Source organism: Carassius carassius, chromosome 3 (assembly GCF_963082965.1).
Source record: "Carassius carassius chromosome 3, fCarCar2.1, whole genome shotgun sequence".
NCBI classification, from domain to species: domain Eukaryota; kingdom Metazoa; phylum Chordata; class Actinopteri; order Cypriniformes; family Cyprinidae; genus Carassius; species Carassius carassius.
Genome location: NC_081757.1, coordinates 16,541,664 through 16,561,517, shown reverse-complemented (window position 1 = coordinate 16,561,517; position 19,854 = coordinate 16,541,664). Strand labels below are relative to the sequence as shown.

Here is a 19,854-nt window from a genome sequence, read left to right as displayed (position 1 = left end):
AAAGTTTGATATTTCAATGATTTTAACCATAAAAACCGATGAATATCATGTCATTTAAACAATTTTGACTAGTAACAAACAGAAATATTATGGCATTTAAACAAGTTAAAAACAAGTAGAAGAAGAAATATTATGCCATTTAAATAAAGTTGACAGCTAAGAAAATATAAAAATTTCTAATAAGTCTAACAGTTACTCAGAGATCTGTGAGATCCCTCTTGTTCACGACCATTGAGGTCTTCAAGGATCTTTCCATCCTGCTGTCCAGAATCCTGTAAGGAGCCTTGCTGTGTTTGCGTTGTTATGTCCTGAAACAGCTTCACTATCCCAGACTTCTTCAGACTTCCATGTAAGTTTTTAGACGCAAACGCATACAGCACAGGGTTTACTGAGTTACTGATAAATGCCAGCGCTCCAGAAATGAAGACAACACTATTTGGAATATGAGACTCTTCATCTGATTGTCCTACTAGAAGAACCACCATCCCTACGACATTGAGGATGTGGTGAGGCAACCAACACACAATGAAGGCCACGACCACGCCACAAATGAGAAAGCCCGTTTTCTTGGTCTTAAAGCGCACCTTTCGGAGTTGTACGGCAACCTGACAGTAGCAGATCGCAAGAGTGAGAAATGGAATAACGAAGCCAAGCAGAGTCTCCAAACACATACAAAAGACTTCAGAGAACAAAGAGCTGTACGTCCGGGAGAAGCAATGTTTCACTCCATCCTCTTCTTCATCGATATACTGGGATATGATGACAGGAATCCCCAAAAGGAATGACAGGATCCAGATCACTGGCAGTATTCTGGCCAAGGACATCCTATTTTGCCAATACAACATCTTTAAGGGGTATCTGACAGCCATGAAGCGCTCCACACTCATGAGGGTGATGATGAAGACGCTGGTGTACATACAGGCATAGATGATGTACACCATGGCTTTGCAGGCAGCCTCTCCAAACACCCAGGAGTGGGCCAGCGAGTAGATCCACAGCGGCAGAGTGACCAGCACCAGAAGATCTGCGACTGCCAGGTGGAGGATGAGAAGCACTGTATGTGAACGCTGCTTCACGTGCTTCACGATGGTCCACACCACCAGCAGGTTCCCAGGTGTGCCCACCAGGAAACACACCCCTAGGATCACACAGGCTGCAATGTTCCCTCCAGATGACCAGCTGTCCTGTAACAAATCATTGTCACTATAGAGAGAGGAGTTGATCATCTTTGTCTCTGTTTTTAGTAAGTCTGAGTTCTGACTGAAACGGACTGCTTTTCAGTTCCTTATGCTTATAGCTTACAAAGACACACCTCCACTGTTTGTTAATCATATGACCAAAGTGGAGACCAATCATATACCCACATAGTACAGTTAGTTTCATTATTGTGCTGTACTTTTGGTTTTCTCAAACTGAAATGGAACGAAACAGTAAACAGTGTGGGAATCCTTAGTTTTATTTGAAATGAAAACTATTCCGGGAAACCGGTGAATGATGTTAAACAAGTCAGTTAAACTAGAAATGAGTCACACATGAGCACCGCCTTCCGCCTTCAGGTGTCACTACCTGTAGTGTTGTTTCTGTGTACAAATATGAACGATTTACATGATAAAATAAAATAAAATAAAAATAGAATTTATCATTCTTATTGTCTAATTTGCTGTCTTGTTAAGGACAGGTTACATGACTAGTAGCCTATCATCTGAAATGCAGGGTTAGTTTGTTTTGATAATAAATTAAGGCTCTAGGTCATAATTAAGTGTTTGTCTGCCTTATAATAAAAAAAATGTATTTAATTAAATATTAAATAAATCAGACAAATGCCCACAAGACTATCAGCACAGATGAAGTTGAGATTTCTAACCGATTGAAGGCATATTATATTGAGAAAACAGCCTTTGAAGAAATGCATTGTAATCGAAATCTGAAGACGGCAAACCAATAGGGTGTAATAAAATTATAAACACTTACCACTGGTCTGAAAGAAGAAGTGTTATGGAAGCAAAATTTAGTGCCTGAAACAAACAGTGGTTTTGCCTGTAGTGACTTCCCTTAAAATATTACAAATACTAATATGAATTATTTGATTATAATTTGATAATAATGGATTCTGGCAGTGGAGTAGTAAGTTGTAACAACATATTTTGTATTGGAGTATAACTTACATAGTTTAGGGATAAATAATAGATTTCTAAACAAACTTCTAAAGTTGTATAAAATATGAAATAAAATATGAAATATTTAATCAATGTTTATTCACATTAGGTCAAGTTACACTACTTACACTCATTATTATTATTATTTTCATGTGATCTATGATGTTTAAGGAGATGTTTCAGATTGTCAGGAAAAGCAGATTCAAGAACTTGGGAGAGCTTCACAAGGAGTGAACTGAAGCCAGAGTCAGCGCATCAAGAGTCACCACACTCAGATGTCTTCAGTAAAAGGGCTACAGCTGTCACATTCCTAGAACCAAGCCACTCCTGAACCAGAAAACACTTCCTCACCTAGGGGAAAGGAGAAAAAGAACTGGACTGTCACTCAGTGGTCCACAGTCCTCTTTTCAGATGAAAGTAAATTTAGCATTTCATTTGGAAATCAAGGTCTGGAGTCTGAAGGAAGACTGGAGAGGCACAGAATCCAAAGTCCAGTGGGAAGTTTCTGAAGTCAGAGACGATTTGGGTGACGTTTGCTGGTGTTGCTCCATTGTGTTATCTAGTCCAGAGATTTTGGAGCACTTTATGCTTCCATCTGCTGACAAGCTTTATGGAGATGCTGAATTCATTTTGCAGCAGGAGTTCAGCACCTGCCCACAGTGCCAAAACCACTTCCAAGTGGTTTGAGGACCATGATATTACTGTGCTTGATTGGCCGGCCAACTCACCTGACCTGAACCTCACAGAGAATCTATGGGGAGAATCTACAGATGAGCTGAAGGCAGCTATCAAAGCAACCTGGGCTTCAATAACGCCTCAGCAGTGCCACAGGCTGATCGCCTCCATTCCACACGCACTGAAGCACTAATTCATGCAAAAGGAGCCACAACCAAGTATTGAGTACATAATTAAACCTGCTTTGGAGATCTTGAACATTTCTGTTTTGGAACTGTTTTTTTTTATTGATTATTTGATTGATCTTTAAGAAAATATTCTATTTTTTTGGAGATACTGAATATTAAATTTTCCTAAGCTGTAAGTCATAACCATCTGAATTAAAACAAAAAACTGTTTGTGTGAATTTCATTTTTAAAAAATAAAGTAATTTTCCATGATATTCTCATTTTTTGAGATGCCCCTATAAAAGAGAAGACATCTAAACGAGTCCTCCCTCGAATCTGTCATAACAGACACAGGAAGTGAAGTGTGTGGCCAGGTGAATGTGACAGTAGCGCCATCTGCTGGTCATACTTCATAAATAGTGTAACAGCCCAAACTTTCACGCAAAATTTCTTTCTTCTGTGGAAAAGTTGCTTATTTATCCAAAACGTACATTTCCCCTAATATAGGCATATCTTAAGTTGATGAACTTGACTGATCGGGTTTTAGACATTTATGAAAACATGCATACATTCCATGCACATTTTAATGCTGATTGAGAGTTTAAGTCAACAGAGTGAGTTATGTCAGCTGCACGAGGTTAGTGCAAAAATTATATATATATATATATATATATATATATATATATATATATATAGCTGGTTTGATCCACTTCATACAGACACTGCAGGACAGGTTTAAACAAATGATGGATCATTCATTATTAGTATTTTTCTTATATTTTGTGCAATGCCTATGTGATTTCACCCTGTTACAACGACATTTGTTTCTTTTACTTATTAAAGCAGGACATGAGAGATCTAGCACCTGGTACAGCATTCAACCGTATTTCACCCAGTCTAACCCAAGAACAGAAAAACAAATGCAAATACAGTTGAATAAACATGTGCAGCCTTTATATGTTATGTGTGTTGTGAGCCAATATCATCAGTAAATATAATACTGCTGGTACAAAAGTGATATTCCAGCATGTAAAGTATATTCAATCTATCCAACCCATAACTGAAGCTCTGAGGGAGTTTTTTTCAGGAGAGGACAAAACAATGAAAAAGCATGTTTCTTTGTCACTTACATACTTCAAATAAACTTCTATCTATCTATCTATCTATATATATATACACATGATACATATACATGTATATGAAGCACTCCAGACAAATGCTTCCGAATGCTTCAGTGACTCCATGAACAATAAAAGTACAGGTAAAAATGTAGATAAAACAACATGTCATTGATAGGGAGGGTCTCCTCTCCTCTACTGAGACCTCCAGCACACACTCAGAACAACAGCATATGTTGGTTTTCCACCTACTAACACATGCTATAAGTGTGAAAAGATGCTGGCACCTAAAAGAGATTGAACAGATGAGTCGCCCCAAGCATTACCTGGAAATCTTTCTCATATCAAGCAACAGCTGATAACTCGTTTCTCTCTATCACACACTTGGCCTAGCGCAGCCCCTCAGCCACAGGCGCCAGATTTCATGGAGTGCCTGAGATGCAACAGCAGTCTGTCGCCTCAGTTACATTAGAGAAATGGCCCAGTGATGAATATACTGTGGGAGATTAGCACACATGTGGGTCTCTCTGAGATGAGTCCGTTGACTGCAGTACTGATGAATGTCATCTCCATCAACAGATAGATAATGAGTGGACACCAGCAGAACCCGGATACAGGCAGAACTAATACAGCGCAGCGACACACACCATTTACAATGCAGAGACAAACTGACCTGTGTGAGAAGCAAAGGGAACTAATGCAGATGCCCAGAGGGCCCGGGTCAATCACTCAGCACAGTGTCAGCACAGAAGCACTCACATTCCAGCAGCACAGACCAGCAGGGGCTTGGCTGAAATTTAGACAAATAGCACAGGGACAAGCTCTGGGGTGACACAGTGGTATAGTAATGGTATCAACTGATAAGAGTAGCAATTTGTTTTCTGTACGTACCGTGATACTCATGTATAGCTAGCTACTCATATACCATGGTAGTTTTAAGGTCCACTGGTGTAAAATAATACGACCATCCATCTTTAAGAAAGGGCAAAAAACACATCTCTTGCATCAACACTTGCACTTTATTTTTATTTTCTATCTAGTTATTTTCTTTTTAATTATTATAGTGTTCCACATGTACTGTGTACCACTTACATATTATTGCTCTTTTGTTGGTGTGTTGATTGCCTGTCCTCTTTTGTCAGGCTCTTTGGAAGAAAGCGTCTGCTTAATGACTAAATGTTATGTAAATGTAATTAAAATGAAAACAATGATGTGACCATCCAGTTTAGGATAGGTGGCAGTTTTATGATTTATGTTGTTCCCAATGTATCATATAATATATAAAAAGCAAACAGATGGGGCAGAGAGCTGCGGTATTCGTGACTGTGTGCCCTCGGCTGGGTGATTTACAGGTTGATCATCCTCCAGTGCTAAGAAGAAGAGTCCTAGACGTTTGCCTTCTTTTTTTCTTCTTCTACACACTAGGGAAAACATAAACAGATAAATATCCAACAGCTTTCATAACTGCCACGTAATCAAAAGAAGAAGATTAATGTGATGATCAGAAAACTATAAGAAATAAAATGCATCAGAGATAAACTGTATTTTCCCACACCATAATAACCTTAATTGTGGTTTGGGAAAGATTAGGATTAGAGTTTTGCCTTATGGTTAGAATGTGTCAAGTTAGAGTTTTTGAATATCTATGTGTGCTGGATTGACATTCACTAATTTTATGACTGTCTGGAGATCCTAGAGATATGTTTTAGATTATACATGAATCAGTATGTTTCCATTGCTCATATTCAGCTTTTCCAGCTTCCTGAAGTTCAGATTTGGCTGTAATATTATTAAAGATTGATGGTGCACAACATCCTTGGTAAAACAGATAAATAAACCAGAGTAGTGCTGCAGAAGCCCATGCAGCCTCACTGGAGCACTCGAAGCTTATCATGTTCACTCACACTGTGAATGGTTCAGCCAATTATGCCTCATTGAGTTCCGTTCCATTCTCAGGTTTGTGGTTTCCATCCATGTGTGAACAAAAAGAACGCTGGAAAATTCTGTGGCATTTCCTACATGCTAAACAACTTTATTCCATATCTCTTTGTCCAGATGTGGCCTTTGCATACAGTTTTTCAGTCGTTCGTACAAGTAGATGATGCTTGCCAATGGATGCCATGTTTCCTGATGCGGATACTTGACTCCACCAAAATAGACTCTAGAGATTATAGCAAAAATAGTCTATTTCCTCCAGGAGATACTTTAAAAGAACAAAGATCTATTCAATGGAACCTCACTTGAATCTGTTTTTCAGATTAAGATTAGAATGATTAATGGGCGATCATTCAAGTATTTTCACCTTCCTTCCTGTTACAGACAAACCATGCTACTGTGGATCAATTCATGTAGAGAAATAAAGCAGCAAAAAGAAAATGTAGTTAAAAGGTAACTATAGTTTCAGAGGCAAAGCCAGTATTTCCTGTTAAAACTCATTACGTGTCTGTTGCTTATCTTATATATAATTATAAAAAAAGCATGGCCAATGAAGAACAGTTTCTTTCCACAAGACATTCACAAATAATAAGCTATTGATGACAATGTTCCTCAGGCTAAAACAGTACAGTAAACTGAACCGAACCATTTCTCATACTGCTTGTTTACATGTATTTGAATTTGCATTTAAACTACACACTGCTTGTGCCCCAAGGCACAATAACATCATTAGTAACAATGAACCTGTTCCTTAGCTCAGTCAGTGAGCAGAAATTGAATACCAGCCTGCAGGGTTTGTGGGATATGTGTGCCAATCATAAATTATTAAAAGCAATAAACAAAACACTTTCTTTGTCGATACAAAGCTATCTTTATTATTTCTGTGTGAACTTGTTAAGATGGAAAATAAAACATCTGTGTACATACTCATGCTTCAGCTTGAAGTGGAACTTGCAACACTTTTTTAATGACTATTATCTGAGGTTAGTACTCTTCCAATCTGGGTTGGCATCAAAGAAGGGCACTTGAGTGATTCCCATGTTGACTGGTTAATACATGTATAAACATTACTTTCTAAACGCCATGTCCTCAAAGCACCACTGGTGCAACTATTTACAATTTACATGTTATATTTAGTTATACTTAATAATGTAAATAAGAGAACTGAAATGAAAACTCTCACCATCTCCAACCAGGCAGCAGTGCTGACCTGAGGTCAGTCGTATGATTTGAATTAATGATCTGTGATTCTGGATCAGGCCAGCTATCATACAGCATACTGACTGACTACAGGTCCACAAACTATGGAAACACTAGAAAGAACAGAAACTCTACCAACAAATGCTTTAAACGTTGCTTAACACCTTTAGTGTATTGATGCTTAGAAATCTAGCCATGCTTTTTAACATTAAGGCAAGGTTTTCTAAATCAAACCAGCTGCAGCAAAATGGGCAACAACAACAACAAAAAGAGTGGGAACTGAATAACCGCAACAGTTCAGAAGTGTATTGTACACTACTACAGTATTTACAGTTAATAATACAGCTGAGAACACTACTGTATCTTAACATTTGAAAAGAAGATAAATACAAGAATATTTATTCAGTTTTATAGATCATTTTTAAAATTATATAAAAGCTATTGAAGCTAAAAGTGGCTTAAAAAAGAAAGAGAAACAGTGCTATTTTGAGCGCATTTTAAACTCTGCATGAGATTTGCTGGCACTCAGTGGGAACAATAAATACTAGCTCTGTACTTCTCTTCAGTGTGGCAACGTTGTCTTCGCAGTCTGAAGCAGACAGGTCTTAAACCTAAAGGATGAAGGAGGACAGAATAACATGCATTACATACAAGCATGTGTAAAGGCACCAGTTTCAGCATGAATAATATCTGAGCTGAGATGAGTTTTAATGCATATAGCTATGGAAGTGCGATGTCATGGAGCGAAAGCCAGACTTACTGCAGCAGTGCTTACTGAGCTCACACTATAGTAGAGGGACCAATCACCTGAGCTTCCCCCTGTGATGAGAAGGAGATGGGCGCAGGTGTTATCACAGGTTAAAGAGGAGGCTCTGATTTAATCATCAGGTGATCAGGGAATGTGTTTATTAGTGCTGGCATAAGCATGGGTGTTATGACATGTGTCTGCATCAGGCTATGTCAACATTTATCCGAATAGATTTGAAAATGGTGTTTCAGAGATAAACAAAGTTCTCACACTATCCTTCTGGCGACTTGTTGGCACATCCAGGTTGCACCAGTATTGGTTATTGGTTTTTTGACAGCCAGACTATATATATATATATATATATATTCATAGTCTGGTGCACAGTCAAAAGAAATGTCTCGAACATATCAGCCAAACAGATGGCAAATATCGTCCAATATATCGGTGGACTATTACTTTCAATTGCCAGTAAAACAATAGGCCAACCATGCAACATCACTTTCAAATACTGCCATTTTCACAGCCCCCACTACAACAGGAAAACTTTTTGTTTTCATATGTATCCACTTTTAAGGGCATCTTCAAATTCGCAGTTTTTGCCAAAAGGTATAGAAAATGTATGAAATTATGTGTTTTCAAATTCATCTGGATGAATGTGGATGTAGCCTCAGTGACACTGTTTGGTCTTTTGATGTTGGCACAGGCAACCAAAACACTGGCCTGATCTGAAATGGACGCGCTATACTAACCGCTGAGATGTACTGGCTGTTAAAGCAGGGTTTCTCCTGGGTGTGAGAGGTGATGGAGGAGTAACAGGAGGAGTCACACGGTGAGCTGGGCTCCTCGGACAAAGCCTCGGGAAGGTGACTGGACACACATCCGCTGTCTGACCCGCTCGAGCCACTACCTGACAGACAGTGAGACGACGAACCCGAACTCTCTGTAGCTACAAACACAAGTCAAAGATCAACATCCTGTTATATACATGGTTTCTGAGGAAATGTTTAACCCTTTCAGATGTCATGGTACATACTCATAGATGGCTGACTGCTCGTCTCATGCTCCAGCTCGTCTTCCTCGATGCAGGGGCTGATGAGAGGTATCTCCCCTGCTAACAGGCTTTGGCTGCTGTACATATGTAGATTCAATGGCCCCAGCAGTGTGGAAGAAGAGGGGCCACCGGACACTGGGGGGCCACTAACAGGAGTATTTACTGCAGCTCGTTTGAATGGGTTTGAGTGGTCAAAAAGCGAGACAGCAATGGAGGCTCTCGTCCTGGCCCCTGTAACAGAAGAAAGTGTAAAATCAACCCATAGAATCATTTGCTGCTTATTTTTTAATCAAAATATTATTCTGGTCAGAGATAAAAAAAATTAAAAAAATCAAGCATTATTCTGTTATTCCGATGAGTTTGTCATGTTAAACCAGCTCACCTCTGCCTTTCATGATGTAGTCAATGGCTCTGTCGTTGATAGCAGCATCACTGGGTTTAATGTCCAGGAAGGGTTTATTGCCCACCCCCATAGAGACCATCTCCTGCATTCGAATTTCTGCATACACACAGAGAAACATGTTTAAAAACACTGCCATATATCAGAAGTTGCAATAGTACTGATGATAACTGATTTAAAAAATGAAATATTAATATTGCGTTAATACTACGCAAATTATAATATCATAAATAATCCGGCCTCTATGACCATATAGGCCTAGTTGACACTCCAATATCTGTTGATTAAGTTTAATGATGAATTTGAAGAATTAAGTTGCATAAAGCACATATAAAGTGTAAAAAAAATTTTCTTAAGGATTGCGTAAATATATGCAAATACAGGTTGAACACATCATTGGATTTGCATCATTTTCTCATTCACTCATGTCAAACTGTAGAAATACAATACTGGTGTGACTTGAACGTGTTTTAAATAGCTTCCTATCTGCCTGAGGCATAAACAGATGAAGTGTTAAAAAAATCTTCTGATATGCTAAGATGGTATGTGACAGGAAATATTATCTGTAACTATCCTCTAACGTTCAGAACTAATTCAAACAACTTATTAAAGCTTAACAGCTTCAGTGTCTCTTTCCCACCTTTATTCCTCGTGGCCTGCTGCCATAGTATCCGTGCAATGTCGCAGGTCCAGGCGTGTTTGATCTCAGAGGTGCTGGCTTGGAGAATGTAGGTCTGGTTCTTGGAAGTTCTCCTCCTGAACCAGACCTCAAACCTCAGAGCGTTCTCCCCCGACGTCTCTGTCATACCCACATCAGCCGTCTACAAAGACAATGACAGAGATAAGAGGATATTCACATATTATCTCAGTCAGTATTGAGGGCTCATGGCATCTTGTTGTTATTATGGGTGACCAAAACTGATGCTCAGATCTTAAAACTAAAACCTTCTCTGATATTAACATGGGACAAGAATGTGAGTGTACCAGTAAAAGTACAGTGTGTTTTTTCTGGAGATGGTTCCTGTCCTTCTAAACTTCAGATGTCCTTTAGGTGCTTACCTTAAAAGAGTGCTTATATATGTAAACATCCAGGCCACCCTCAATGCGTTTGGGTTTGCTGAACAGCACTAGATCCTCAAACAGGAACACATGTCTTTGGCACTTCTTCCTGCCATACCAAATTGTGAACTCATCTTGCCGAACCAACTGCCCCTGCTCTTTCAAATTCACCTAGAAATGGGTTAAATAAACATGAAATAGTAAATGTAGAAGATCATTTGCTTTCCTATGTCTCGAATGTGAAGTGGCGTGTGTATCCGCTTACATCACAATCTCTGATAGCGTCCATGGCGAGCAGATCATTGCCGTGGCGAAGCTGGAATTTGACCATCTCGGCGGCAGCACGTAGGTACATCAGCTCCTGCTCCTGGACTTCGCTCACCTCTTTGATCAGGTCTTTCAGCAGCAGGGCGTACTTACTCATGCGCTGGATGGGCTTCAGCAGGTACGACGCCAGGTCCATCTTATCGCCCAACTCCAGCTGCTTATGCTGAAATGGGAGAATTTCTTTTCAGTTTCAGCTCATGAGGTGAGATGAATGTGCTTTGAGCTTTCAACATAAGTGGAATAAACTCTACACCCAGATGCCAGTTCCTCACCCTGAAGAAGCAGTTTCCATGGCTGGCCAGAAGTGTGTCTGACTTTGGCTTGTTCTTGCTGTATAAAGCATACAGGCTGAATTGGTCTTGCTATGTTTATATGGAGAAAAAAACACAAGAGAAATATTTAATTGTAATCATCCACATTTCTGCGTTTGTGTTCTATAGAATAATTCTCTTGTTGATCCAGAAACAGAGTGAGCATTTTCTTCCAAATCATTTCCAGGTTGAGTTGTTTTTGTTTTTGAGTAAATTGTTTTATATTGACTTTTCAGGTTCATACGGAGTGTGCAAGGATTTCAGGGCAGGTTTTGCTGCTCCAAAAACATGTCATAAATGAATTTTCTATAAGCCAGGTGGCCTGCTTTTTTCTCTCTTTTCTCTGTGAACCACTGCCTGCGTAGGCTTCGTAAATTAGAGCTCTTTAGGTGAGCCAGAACTATGATTGACCACAACTACAGAGAAAATAAAGACGATATAGGCTGGCGGTCTTGCACTCATTTAAAGACCTCAGAATCACTTCTTCTGGCTCGGTTTGATTCCCATATTCATAGAGGGTGAAAGGAAAAGAGCAAGTAAACACAGAAAAAGTACTTTTCTGGATGGTTTTAGACTTTCGCTGGTTCAAAAATGAGTCAGTATGGACTGGAAACAGACGAGAACTGACAAACTAAGCCCCACTGTTTCATTTCTGATGAAAATGTGATTCAATTTTTTACATTCAATTGTAATCTCTATTAGAACTAAAAATATTAGATGGGTCCAGAAAATACAAGAACAGTTCAAATTAATGGACTGTTGAATTGAACTAAGAAAACAGATCTGAAGTCATGCAGCTGGACATGTGCTAGTTACTGTGTAAAGACTGTGAGTGAAGGAGCTCTCTTACATGTCGTAGGAAGCAGTGGCTGACTCGTAGAGGATGATTAGAGCAGCTCTCAAGCTCTTTCAGGAAATACTGGCTGTGGAAGTCCACCAGCTTCTCCAGGTTTCCAAAGATGACGTTGCGCTTTCCCCGCAGGTCCTGTGGCAGGTCAGTGCGCTCCATCTCAGGGAAATAGTTGTCAATGATGTACCGCAGAGAACGCACATATTCCCGCTCCGTTGTCACCATCTCATCTACGATGTGGCGTAGTTTACTGAAAGACAGTGAGAGTGGACAATTAACATGCTTCAAATGCATACTTTTGTAACAAAAACATTTAGCAGAACAATTTTTTTTAACACTGATAAGGGGCACGGGATCGGGAAAGGTCTGTGAGCCGGAACTAGAACTCAAGACACCCAAGTTCTTGAGTTCCAAATCGACAAATTAGAATTATTTTTGAAGAATCATGTGAGTAATGGGTGCTGATTACTATAATAGGAGACATCTTTCAAAAACATTACAAAATCTTACAGAACCAAACTTTTTATGGTAGTGTATGTCAGTGTGACATCATCATGTGTGCCCTAACAGCTTTTTCAGACCGTGTAACCATACAGGACAGGTGTTTTCACACGTCTCTCCAGGATGTCATATGCTTTCTCCCTGAAAAACTCGAGCTCACTGTGACAGTTCCCATGGCATTCATTTTATTCTCAGTAGTTTTAACACTTGACTGCCAAGATCTTTTTTACCACTTCATAAAATCCTGATCACAAGTATACCTGAATGCTCAAAGTAAATTACAAGCATAGAGAGAGCACCTATTGTCTGACTGTTTTACGTTTACTTACATTACTTTCCATTAACTACAGAACGTTTACCTTCTCACCACACAGCTGAGCATGGTGTGTATATCCAGTATTGAGAAAAACAAGGTAATGTTTCAGCATTTACATTAATCTTAAACGGGATTCTTATCAGAATTTTTTCATTAGCCTTAAATATTTGCAATAACTGGACCACACAGTCAAACAGCATGCTTATTGTTATTTCTATCTAAAAAACTGTGTCAACATCACCTCTGTACTGCAATCTCAGAGAGTAAAGCAGAGAAATGTGTTTTGAAAGGAAGACACACAGATGCAAGGACCTCCTCAAGATGCCTATATAATCAGCTAACGCCATCCATCTCTTCTGTGTGGAGGAGCAGAACACAAACAGGCTCCCCACCACTTCAAAGCCCAGAAGACCAGCGCCCACCTGGGAAAGTGATCTGTATCTCAGGCCTGTTTCCCGAGGGGGTTAAGGGGTGACCAGAGGGACCCACAGCTGGAAGAGACATCCATGGAGATTCAGAGGATTATGGGGCTATGTCCATTTAATATGAGACATATTGAGTTCCCTTATGCACACATTGCAAACATGACTTAGTCTGTTTATGGTTTTTAGCTGGAAAACGTTTTTTTTTTCCCCTGGATGTCTTCTGTGTGTGTGTGTGTGTGTGTGTGTGTGTGTGTGTGTGAGAGAGAGAGTAGAGAGCAGTTTGCTGTGAGTAGAGATATAAAGGTGTTTTCAGCATTTGATTTTCAACGTTTTGCAAAAGACTAAAGCTACACTGTACATTCTCATTTATAGAGAGGCCCATTTTTAATGTGTAAAGTATGATTTTATACATATGTTGTTTACAAAAAATAATTAACTGACTTTAATATCATCATTGAAATACAGTAAAAAATATCTGGACATCATTTTTTTTACTGTTAGATTTATTAAGGATAATATTTCCAATCCAATTCAACATTATTATGCGATATAAATTCATATTTTCATAATTAAAATAATGAACATTTTTAATTATATAATTCGCTAGAATAATAATATAATTATTTACAGTAAGTATGTTTGGATAAATATTTATTATGTAATTTATTATTAATTATTTATATGTAATTATTTACAGCTAGAATAAATAATTGTTGGGAAGTAGCTTTGCTCAGAATATTAGCTTTTTTTTTCATTTTGTTTTGCTCTTCCATGGACCCTTTAGCACCTAGGAGCTCAGTTTGAAAACCCTTGCAAAAAACACTGTGTGCCAGGCTTAATATATTTGTCTGTGTTTTTGGCAGCATTGTTGCTCATATTCAATTAGAAGAATACATTTTTCCATCATAAAGTGGCGGATATATAGTAAGTGGTTTTAAGCTGAAGCATGCTTCAGTCAATGGCCTGCAGACCTCCCTGGTTGACTGTGTTTATGTTACAGCAAGTGAGTGTGTGTTAGCACTTGTATAGGAGTACTCACCTGCCCTTGCTGCGTGTTTCTGGTGCAGGACTCCCGCTGCGGTGTGAATCAACAGAAGACCATCCATGCATGGGCGGCATGCGCGGGCTGTACGGCCGATCGATCACTTCAGTGCTGCTCACCTCCAGACCCTTAATGAACACCCCTGTGTTTCCTCTCCGTGCAGGCTCACTCAAAGTTCTCTGACAGGTCCCGTAGCGTGACACAGATTCACTACCGGCCGTATCAAAGCTCTGGGTCTTCCTCAAAACCCTGCGGTTTGGTTCTATAGAATTGAGGCTTGGGCTTGTTGCACATGCCTGCCCCTCCAGTTGTGGCCGCTGTGGAGACTCATCTGTAGAGATGCTACGTGTTAGCCTGTGGGATCTGACAGGGGTGCTGTGGGGGATTCTGTGCTCAATGCTATATGGACTTCCTGTGGGGGTTCGGACAGAGTCACGGGTGTCCATGTGATTGCCTGAAGAACTGCTAGGAGTGGAGGACGTGCTGGACTGTGAGGAAAGTCTGTCCCTGCCCCAGCCTCCACCGAACACTTTCCGACATGAGAAGGAGATGCTACTGCTACGCTCCTGAGGTTTAGCGCTACAGTCTGAGTTCCGGCGAGAGGAGTCACCCCTCGCTGATTTAAGGTCACTCTCGCGGCGAGTGCGCAGGGCCATCTCCAGCTTCTTCTCAAACATCTGCTTGGTCTCCTGACACTTGGACCAAGCAAACTTCCACTGCTTGAGTCCCTGCTCGCTCTTCAGCTCCCCAGCGAGGTCCTTCATCTCCTGGAAGTGTGTGTCGGGGATCGGTGGGTGCTGACTGCGATAGGTCTCCAGACACGTGATCACACTCTGACACTTCTCAGACATGCCACATTCCTCCATACTAACACACGCCAAATGGCGCATGCCCTCTAGCGCCCATTCATATGCCTAAAAGAGAGAGAGAAAGAAAAGGGTCAGCTGATGTGATGAAAAAAATGTGAGATAGATTAAAGCCACACTTTGTGTATGGTAAAAACTGTTATATACTTTTGTCAGGGGTGCACCTTTTTAAATCGACTAACTGTAATACTGTAAGATTTCCATTTAAACTGAAAGCACAAATCTAGGCTATGCAATATATATATATATATATATATATATATATATATATATTAGGGCTGTGAATCTTTGGGTAGACAGCGAATCGATTCGATTCATGATTCAGAGGTTTTTGATTCGATTCAAAAACGATTTTTGCAAATGAGAACGATTCAATTCGATTCGATTAACAATGAAATTTGATTTGATTCGATTATTAACGATTCTATTCTGTAAATTTTAGTATACATCTGTATCTGAGCAAATAAAATATTTTTTTTGGGAAATTCATGACCATTCAATAGATTTAATAACTTGATTCAGAACTTCAGTTCAATAGCTTAACTTCTTAGGACTCAAAAATACATTAAGGCAAGTAAATCAAGAAAAAAAAAACTACTTCTACATATTCAATGCACCATGAGTGCTTTTATTGTAAACATTGCACACATTTCCTGAACATTTAGGAAATACAGCAAAGTGTGGAAATACAGCAAAGAAAGTGTGTAAATACAGCAAAGTGTGTAAAAACTGACGGCTGGGTATTTTGTATCTTGGTTCTAAAGTGTTTATCATTTCTCGGAAACCAGTGTTTTCCACCACGCTATAGGGGCGCATATCCTTGCAAATAAATCTTGCTATAGATGCAGTTATTGCATTAGCACGATGGGTGTTTTCGGGAAGACTCTGAAGTTGACCAAATAGGTTAGGAGTAGCACTTCTCACGTCTGACCCTGAAATACTAGCAGCTGCTTTAGGTGCAGGTATTTCTATATTAATGGCATGACGTCTGGGGAGATTGGTTGCTAAGGTTCGTTGTATTTCCAAAGTATTTTAACTCAGATTTACAATGTCTGCAAACGGCAATGGACTTGTCAATCTTTTCATTTACATTGTGAAAGACGAAGTAATCCCAAACCTTTGATCTCATGTTGGCTGGTGCCTTGCAAATTTCTCCTTCTTAGTTGCCCTCCATTGTGCACTGCTGCGTTTATTCGAATGACAACAAACAGGCGCGAATTGAAGATTAGTGACGTAATCCACTGCGCCACTGCAGTGAGGGCGCACTTTACGTCGCAGACGCAACTAATTTAAGATTTATATTTATTTATTTTAAATTATCCATCGTATATTCGTTATAAAATCGTGATCCATTCGATTTTTTAATTTAAAATCGATTATTGACCAAAACAAACGATTCACGATTCAAAAATCCATGTTTCACGATCGATGAATGAATCGTTACATCCCTAATATATTATTAAAACACAATTCATAACTGTAATATTTCATTTACTGACGTGCTTCAGTTGGCAGAACCAAACCCAGCAGTGCATGCCGGTAACCCACCAAAATAAAAGCTTGCTGATTTTAGTTTTGAAAATGATGCAAATTCATATTAAAAAAGTAAATATTAGCAATTTATTTTTAAGTGTAGTATAAAATAATTGTATTTTTATTGAATAATCACTTTTATTTTAAAATATAATTAATATAACTTTTTTTGTTTAGTTTATTATTTCATTAAAAAAAACTATAAGTGCTATAATATTATTACAATTATAATTTTTTTAATAGCTATATTAAATGGGTCACATTATGTGCAATGTGAGGAATAAACCAAAGAGCATGCCGGTAACCCACCAAAATAAAAACTTGCTGATTTTAGTTTTGAAAATGATGCAAATTCATATTAAAAAAGTCAATATTAGCAATTTATTTTTAAGTCTAGTATAAAATAATTGTATTTTTATTGAATAATCACTTTTATTTTAAAATATAATTAATATAACTTTTTTTGTTTAGTTTATAATTTCATTAAAAAAAAACTATAAGTGCTATAATATTATTACAATTATAATTTTTTTTAATAGCTATATTAAATGGGTCACATTATGTGCAATGTGAGGACTAAACCAAATCTCCAGGTGCTCTTATGAGAACCAGACTGAAAAGATCATATGACTGTTGTAGTATTTATTAATATTTAAATAAACTAAATTTATTTTTCAGTTTCATTTTTATTGTAGTTTACATTTACACTTTTATCCAAAGCATCTTACTAAAGAGAAACAATTAGTCAAAGAGACAACAATATTTGTTAAACTATCCTACTGTAATTACTGTAAATGTTTTTATTAGTAACATTTTCTTAATATTTTTCTAACTTATTTTTATTTATTGTTTTTCTTATAATTTATTTTTATTTAAGTTTAAGTAGTTTAAGTAATTTTAGTACTTCGAAGTTTTTACACTTTTTTTTTTTTTTTACACATTTACATTTATATTTACCGTATTTTTCGGACTATAAGTCGCACATGAGTATAAGTCACATCAGTCCAAAAATACGTGACGAGGAAAAAAACATATATAAAGTCGCACCGGACTATAAGTTGCATTTATTTAGAACCAAGAACCAAGAGAAAACATTACCGTGTACAGCCGCGAGAGGGCGCTCTATGTTTTCAGCGGTAGACTACAGGAGCACTGAGCAGCATAGAGCGCCCTCTCGCGGCTGTAGACGGTAATGTTTTCTCTTGGTTCATTTCAATTAATTTTGATAAATAAGTCGCACCTGACTAAGTCGGAGGACCAGCCAAACTATGAAAAAAAGTGCGACTTATAGTCCGGAAAATACGGTATGCATTTAGCAGGCACTTTCATCCAAAGTGACACTCAGTGCATTCAGGCTATACATTTTTTTTTACCAGAATGTGTTTTCCCTGGGAATTGAACCCATGACCTTTTGCGCTGCTAACATTTTTTTTCTCCTTTATATTCTAGCTTTATTTAAATTACTGAAAACATTTTTAATAGTAATAGTATTTTTAATCATAATTTTAAGTTAATTTTAAGTTTTGCATACTTAAGTCTTTAAAAACACATTGGGTAAATTGGCAGCTTAAAAAAAATTCTAAAATAAAAAATAAACATGGAAAAAAGGGAGAAGTTTAAAAAAGGGAGAAACTTCACATAATTAGTTTTTATGCATGTTTGAGAATAGAGAAAAGGAAAACAACTACAAATGCATTGTTGATGGGGGTACGGGAAGGACAGAGTGAGTGAGAAACCTCCCAGCATTTCTTTCATGTGAAATAAAGAGGTTTTTAGCCAGGAGCTGGGAGGTCTGGGTAAGAAGGCTTTAACATGCAGCTCAGCAGCAGGAGGGCCTATAGTTTCAACTATGTTTGACAGCACCCTGCCACAAAGACACATGCCAACCGCTTTACTAGCCGTCTTTCCATTTATGAGAAAATCTGATGGCCACTTCTCACACTCCAAGATGCTGTTACATCAACTCAGCGGCACTCTTGTTTCTAGACCTTTTTTCATCAGCATCCTGGCGGGCAGGTTTCTATAGTGAGTGCTCCGGAGGATACGAGTCCTCACCATGCTGGGAAATGAGTGGTTAAACTTCAGAGGGGATTAAAACAGATCAAACACAACCCCCTTCCACCTCATACATACACACACACACACACACACACACACACACACACACACACACTTCTGCACTGACTGCAAACACAGGGTTGTGTATAAGCATTCCTGAGAAAGGAGCAAAACTCCCCCTCTTCTCTCTCTTTCTGTGCACACACAAAACCTTCCCAATCTACTTTAGCTTCTATGTGACATGGTGACATCGCTTGGCTCCCAAGCCCCTTGGCTCTGTCTCTTTTTCATGTTAGGGTGACACGGAGGCCAAATGCCAGCGTATGGGCCTTTGGCACCCAGATACTAAAGTCTCTCAAGAGCAGGGGTCAGAGGTTAGCTGCCCACAGTAACAATACACACAGCTAAGGAGTGACAGAACAGATAGAGGAAAGAGACGTATACAAAAAATACGCAAATGCGACAGATAACTGCTGAGTGAGAACCAAACAGTGACAATGAATTTGAAGGTCCTTGGTAACGGAGTGGCATAAATGTGGTTTGGTTTCTTTGAAGTAAAATTTAGGGTTAAATACAACTGAAGTTCTTTTACAATGGAAAAACCACTTCAAATGCTATTAAGATGACTTTTAAATCTCAAATATTAAAGTAACAAAAGCAGCAACAGATCTTTTTCTTCTATATTGTGACGTGCATCAGAGTGAACATTACACTTCAGATTAAGTGTAGCGCAGGGGCTACGGTTATTGATTGGATGGAGGCAGATCTGAACGTGAGCTTGCAGTCGATTGTGCAGGGGCCAGAGTTTACGCAGACTAAATGACTGAAGAAAGTACAGCAGATTTCACCAGAAGATGGAGTTATGACATTTTCATTATAAATTACAAGCTCCAAAACATGAAAAGTAGAACAAAACAAAAACAAAACATGCATGAATCGGTCACAAAAACATCAATAACATACATTTAGAAAAGACATACATAACATACATTTAGATTTAGACAACTCAATGTATTGGATATATTAACAAAAATATTTTTACCTTTTAAAAATGCATTTGTCCCAACAAAGCACCACTTAAATGAACTGCAAAAAAAATGATTTTCCGTGATATCT

General features: G+C 38.5%; 2 protein-coding genes across 5 annotated transcripts in view; both read right to left on the bottom strand.

Moving 5' to 3' along the window:
* Positions 1–55: 55 nt before the first annotated feature.
* Positions 56–1,374, bottom strand: si:dkey-148a17.5 (uncharacterized protein LOC100535037 homolog). The gene has a single exon (XM_059522650.1). The coding sequence runs from the start codon at positions 1,224–1,226 to the stop codon at positions 186–188; it is 1,041 nt and encodes a 346-aa protein (XP_059378633.1). The 5' UTR covers positions 1,227–1,374; the 3' UTR covers positions 56–185.
* Positions 1,375–7,542: 6,168 nt separating this feature from the next.
* Positions 7,543–19,854, bottom strand: part of LOC132121743 (puratrophin-1-like) — a 46,105-nt gene continuing 33,793 nt past the window's right edge. For 3 of the 4 annotated variants that reach the window (XM_059531483.1, XM_059531501.1, XM_059531508.1), the window contains exons 12-22: positions 14,279–15,195; positions 11,998–12,247; positions 11,109–11,198; positions 10,775–10,999; positions 10,510–10,680; positions 10,091–10,271; positions 9,433–9,549; positions 9,033–9,281; positions 8,749–8,945; positions 8,012–8,070; positions 7,543–7,862 (exon numbers count right to left, since the gene is read on the bottom strand). In XM_059531483.1, coding sequence (XP_059387466.1) covers positions 8,032–8,070; positions 8,749–8,945; positions 9,033–9,281; positions 9,433–9,549; positions 10,091–10,271; positions 10,510–10,680; positions 10,775–10,999; positions 11,109–11,198; positions 11,998–12,247; positions 14,279–15,195 — 2,436 coding nt within the window. In that variant the 3' untranslated portion in view covers positions 7,543–7,862; positions 8,012–8,031. The remainder of the gene's footprint in view (positions 7,863–8,011; positions 8,071–8,748; positions 8,946–9,032; positions 9,282–9,432; positions 9,550–10,090; positions 10,272–10,509; positions 10,681–10,774; positions 11,000–11,108; positions 11,199–11,997; positions 12,248–14,278; positions 15,196–19,854) is intronic. The other variant, XM_059531491.1, reaches the window with a different exon arrangement.